Source organism: Lactuca sativa, chromosome 7 (genome assembly GCF_002870075.4).
Source record: "Lactuca sativa cultivar Salinas chromosome 7, Lsat_Salinas_v11, whole genome shotgun sequence".
NCBI classification, from domain to species: Eukaryota; Viridiplantae; Streptophyta; class Magnoliopsida; order Asterales; family Asteraceae; genus Lactuca; species Lactuca sativa.
Genome location: NC_056629.2, coordinates 145293241 through 145299363, shown reverse-complemented (window position 1 = coordinate 145299363; position 6123 = coordinate 145293241). Strand labels below are relative to the sequence as shown.

Below are 6123 nucleotides of genomic sequence, written 5' to 3'. Positions count from 1 at the left end.
ACGCCTAGATATACAAGTGTCATCTTGGATTATCCTAGACTTGATTTCCTGTAACCCAAGTATAATGTGGAAATATCAGTTTGAAAAGTGAACTTACACGATCCAAGAGAATTCCGGTTTTCCACCATCACTCGACTCAAATACCCACCAACAATTGAACTGATATTCTCGTCTAGTGGAGACGGAAGAAATAATCCACGAGTTGCTAATGAAGTTCACAGAACTAGAAAAGTTTGAAGGCAATGATTTCAGGTGCTGGAAGAAGAATATGTTATTCATGTTGACCATGTTGAAGGTTACGTATGTGATGAGTACTCCAAGGCCAGAAGTGATAGAGAATGAGACATTGGAAGAAACCATAATAAAAACAGGTGGGATAACGATGACTACATCCGTAGAGGTCACATTCTGAATGGTATGGTTGATTCCTTATTTGATATCCATTATGAGGCTAAAAGTGTAAAGGAGTTGTGGGACACTCTTGAATCAATATACATGGCTGAGGATACTTCTAGCAAGAAGTTTCTGGTCAGTGATTTTAATAACTATAAAATGGTTGATTCAAGATCTGTCATGGAATAATACAATAAACTCCTTCACATTTTGAGTCAATTCAAACTGTACAACATGAATATGGATGAAACCATTGTTGTGTCGAGTGTAATTGACAAACTTCTACCATCATGGGAAGACTTCAAACATAATCTGAAACATCAAAAGGAGGAACTTTCCATGGTTCAACTTGGTAATCATTTGCACATTGAAGAATCCTTTGGTGCGCAAGAGAGTGAGAAAAGCAAAAGTAAAGTTGAATCTGGACATCCATCGGTTCATATGGCTGAAAACAAACCAAGAAATCCGAACAACAAAGGACATGGAAAACATAAGCAGGAATATGTCCCAAATAACTCCAATAAAAAGAAACAGGAATTGGTTTGTTGGAGGTGTTTAAGGGTGGGACATTTCAAGTGTGATTGTCGTAATGGTGCTGGAAATAGTGGAACCAATGGAGGTGGAAATAGGTCCAAGGACCAAGTGAAAAGGAGGTCAGTTTTTGACTAACTTTGATAATTCTAATCATAATTATGTTGATCATGTTTCCCTTATTCATGAATCATTCTATTTATAAGATGATGATGTTGCTTGGTGGACCGACTCGGGTGAAACAAACCATGTATGCAAGGATAAACGGTTGTTTGAAACATTAACACCGCTTGAAGATGGATTTGTGTTGCACATGGGAGACAGTTATTTTAAACCTATTTGTGGTGTCAGTGTTGTTTGTTTAGAATTTACTTGTGGAAAGACAATTAAGCTTTTTGATGTTTTGTTTGTTCCTAAGATTCGAAAGAATCTTGTGAGTAGTAGTTGTTTGAGTTTTGATGGTTTTAAACAAGTTTATGAATCAGATACGTATATCCTATCTTGAAGTGGAACTTTTATTGGCTTTGGATAATAGAATGTTTCATTTGAATGTTACTGATAAATTGTCATTTATTCAAAATTTTGCTTTTATGTCATCGTATTTTTATAAAACTAATGACTCCATGCTTTGGCATGCTAGATTAGGTCATGTCAATTTTAGAAGGATGCATGAAATGTCAAAATATGGTCTTATACCACCCTTTGACATAAATCTGGAAAATTGTAAAACATGCATGCTTACAAAAAGTTACAAAACAACCATTTCCAAGTGTTTCTAGAAAGTCGACTATTTTGGAACTTGTACACAGTGATCTGTGTGGTTTCCACTCTACTCCATCTTTGAGAAATAAAAAGTATTTGGTCACATTCATTGATGATTGTACTCACTTTTCCTATGTGTATTTGCTTAATGCTAAAAATGAAATATTGGAATAGTTCAAAATATATAAAACTGATGTGGAATTCCAATTGGGCAATTCGGTTAAATGTCTTAGAACTAATCGGGGAGGTGAATATATGGATCCCATATACTTCCAATCAGTGGGTATCATTCATGAAACCACAACACCATACTCACCCCTAACAAAATGATATCGTCGAACGCAAAAATTGAGTTTTAAAGGAAATAGTAAACTCGATACTTTCTTACTTGAGATTGAGTGAGGGATTATGGGGAGAGGCCATGTTAACGGTCTACAATTTGCTGAATAGGGTTCCAAACAAAAGGAACAAAACAGTCTGATGTGTGTGAAATACACTAGTTTTTATCCTACTATTTTAAACACAAATTAAACACACAGAAGGCGGTGTACCTATCGATTAGCAATATAGTTCAAGCAAGTGGGGTATCGAACACAGGGAATGGTAACAATTAAACTAACTACTTGAATTATCTAAAAAAAGTAATAAAAAGAAGGGTTTTCTCTAGTTTTGCAAGACTAGAAACTTAAGAAATTAACTAACACTCAACTAAGGCAATTAACAACTAAAGCAAATAGGAAATAATTAGATTCAGTAATAAAAGACACTTCTGTTCAGGTTCGACTCACTTATTCCTATGGTTAATTTTATGGCAAGTGTAATGGATTAATTTATCATTGGCTACCGATTAATGTGATTAGATTCATGTTCACTATTACTCAATAATTACCTAGCCCGGTAGGTGGAGGAAAAGGGCGGAGAACATTCTTTAATCAAAGGCGCCAATACCCATATCATGATTAGACCCATTTCGACCGAGCGGCAACCGCTGGTGCTGGGCCTCGTATTTCAAAGAAGGACTATTACTAAGGGAAAGCAACCCTCGGATATTCCTTAGAACACAAATTAATTCAAACATTGTCCAATTGGTTAAACTAACAAGTTTCCTAGTATTTTGATTTGGATCAAGTAAGACACTTATTATTAGCTAATTAAATCTAGCAATTCAATCAACTCATGTATGGTTGTTCATCATACATGCTTACACATTAATGTACATATTTTCTAGTTAATCCCAGGTTCATGCTCACTAATACTAGGCATAATATGTTGTTTTCACAAAAATCATATGAAGCAAGCAATTAAGGAGATGTTCATGCAATTTAATAGACTTGATAATTAACAGAAAATAATTATTATCAACCCACAAGGGTCTTTAACAAGCTTACAAGACAATTTCACCAAATCAATTAATCCATACCATAAAATCAAACCATATTCGCAAGTTAATCTACTCTAAACAGAAGTGATGAGTTTTTAACTCATATCTATAGCAATTAACATTTCAAAAAACGAAATCTAGTGATAACAACATGATTCATGCAAAAGATTAAGAAAAAAGAACGTGTGTTGCCTTTCGATCTCTTCCAAATTGATCTCTAGGTTGAAATATCGAATTCCAGAGCTCCATGAATACTTCTAATCGCCAATTAGTCACAAGTAATCCTCTGAAAAACTTCGGGTCTCGGGTAATAATGTCCTTTATATAGCTTTCTGAAAACAGGGGCAACTTGTCGAATCCGTAGACCGAATCGACAAGTCCATCACTTAAATCCCGTGTACGGTAAGACACCTGATGATTCGTGAATCTTCTCATCAACTCATCGAGTTGAGGACCAACTCGCCGAGTTCTTCACCTTTTTAGCTTAATTTATTCTAAATTTAATTCTCGGACTTCCGATCAGTAGTCCCACTTCCTTTTTAACTCAAGCACGTCTTTTAGGCAGGAAATATAATTTAAACATAATTAAGTACCTTTTGTTCAATATTTGAAACAAAATAGCCAAACAGTATTAAGATTTTAGACAAAATATATGACTAAATATGCACATATCAAAATACCCCACACTTGACTTTTACGTGCCCCCAAGCAAAACTGAATTTTAACACACTAATACGACATAAGACAATCCCAATCAAACCCAGTCATTATGCTAAAACCGCAACGCATGCATTTGTTTCTAAAATTTCTCCTAAGGACCCCCTAATCCTAAATACTTACAATCCTCATAAACACTCGTCCGCTTCTCTTGAACAATGCTCATTTTATGCATCCCTCGCAATCCATCCACTAAAAACTTTCTTAACCTCAAGTCATTTTTGGTTCAACAACCAAGCATACATAAATTCTAGAAAGATTACATCCTTGATACCACAATGGAGCTCTTGAATTCTTCACTTATTTGATCTTTGATCTCTTTGAATTCACCACCTTCTTTGTTTGGTTTTTGGTATCTTCAACTTTTGAATTTCTTTCGAATTTTGATCTTTGTTCTTTTATACTTTAACTGCTCCAAAATTCTTTAACTTTTTGGTAATTTCTCTCTCTTTTTTTCTTACATGAACCTCACTTTTTTTTCACTCAAACCCTACATGCTTAAGCAAGGAGCTTAACTTCATCCTTCATTGGTTAAGGTATTAGTCTTATATGCAATTACTACTTAAGTTTACCTGGATACATCTCTGGTACATAATGCTAAACATCTTGCATTCCTCAAACTAAGCGAAGTTATGTTTTTGTCCCATGATTTCACTAGGATAAAGGGGGCCATAAATGATGGGTTTTAGGTATAAGAAACAATCCTATGTGCTCATACAAACCCTAAAGCTTGGATCTAGGTTTCTCTATTGTACATGCTTTGATTCCAAGACTTGCAAAACAAGATCTAACATATATAATTTGAAATTATCATGATGAAAATAGATCTAAGTGTTTACCTCTTCCAAGTAGCTTGAAATCCTTGTAATCTTCTTGATCTTGAGCTTAGAGTCACAATTGTAACTCCTCTAATGGTTCACAAACCCCACAAGCAAGAAGGCAATATGAGACAGGTTGAGAGTTGCTGGAAATCGGCCCTAGGGTTCTCTTAGAAGCATGTGTAGCCGATTCCTATAGCCTAGGGGTCTTATTTATACTTACAGGCTACTTAGGTTGGAGTCTAAACCCTAATGGACAGCTTAACCACCAAGCAGCCCAAGGAGTCTTCTGGAATAAGGCCTTGGTCGAAAATATGATGGATCCCCATCATAATTTCGTTCCCCCTTTAATCCATAAGGCTTCCTTAATTTATACCCCTTTATTTAATTAATCCCTTTTAGCCACCAAATTAATTTATGACTAATACTAATTAAATAAATATGATTTCTCCTTTAATATATTATTCTAATAATATATTAATAAATCATAATACTCTCTCTTTCTCCATAAATTACCTTGTCAAGTTGCTTTGGTGAAGGCAACCCAAAAGGACCATGCACAACCGGGTCCAGTACTTACCAAATATGGTTACGGGCTTAGACACTAGTCCAACAATAAATGCATTATAATGTATATTGGCTCAATTAAGCATTTGGGTCCTCATAAAATCATCAAATACAATACTAGCATGAAGTCTTAATTGCTTTTACCAAAATTTTCTAAATTAAGTCCTAGCAATTTTAATGCAATTTTTTTTAAAATTGTACCTAAAATTCTAAATTAACTAATATAACCAACCCCCTACCCCACACTTAATTTATGCAATGTCCCCATTGCATATTATGCATGATAAAGAACAATAAAGTAAAGAGAGAATTGGAACAAACTCCCCTAGGATAGTAGTGGCGAGGTTGATATTCTTCATTTAAAGCTCCATATTCAATTGACTTTTAGGCATGGGAACAACTCATCCATGCCTTGGGTGTCAAATCTTGTGTGTACATCTCCAAAAATAAAGGGAAAACTCTTGGAAAAGACCGTAAAATATTCTTTAAAAGTACGGTCAATTGCCCACATCAAATGTAATCAAAGCATCAACTTAAAGGTAAGAGAAAGAGCAACTCGTCGACTTCATGTGGGGACTCGCCGAATTGAAGCATGATGCTGGCAGAAAATCGCGTTTTTTCACTTGGACTCGTCGAGTTCAGGGTATGGACTCGATGAGTTATCGTTGTATGGATAAGAAAAATGCTGCTTCATGTCCGTTTCTGGTGTTTAAGGGGAGTATTAAAGCAATATTCCCCCATATTTTTCTTCAGTAAAATACACTCTTAAACCGCTCTAATTGTCGGACTCCATCAATGGACTCGGCGAGTCTGCTGAGCAGACAGCATAAAAACTCGATTTTTCAGCCAATTTTGGAAGTATAACAAGAAAACAAGCCGAGGCTCTGATACCACTGATGGTTTTTGAGCATTCTAACACTCCTAAGTGTACATGCAACCCGAAATACAGTGGAT

The 6123-nt window shown here is 35.4% G+C and overlaps 1 protein-coding gene across 1 annotated transcript; it reads left to right on the top strand.

Moving 5' to 3' along the window:
- Positions 1-627: 627 nt before the first annotated feature.
- Positions 628-1062, top strand: LOC111908218 (cold shock domain-containing protein 3-like). The gene has a single exon (XM_023904052.1). It carries the CDS (start codon positions 628-630, stop codon positions 1060-1062), a length of 435 nt encoding a protein of 144 aa, XP_023759820.1.
- The last annotated feature ends 5061 nt before the right edge of the window (positions 1063-6123 follow it).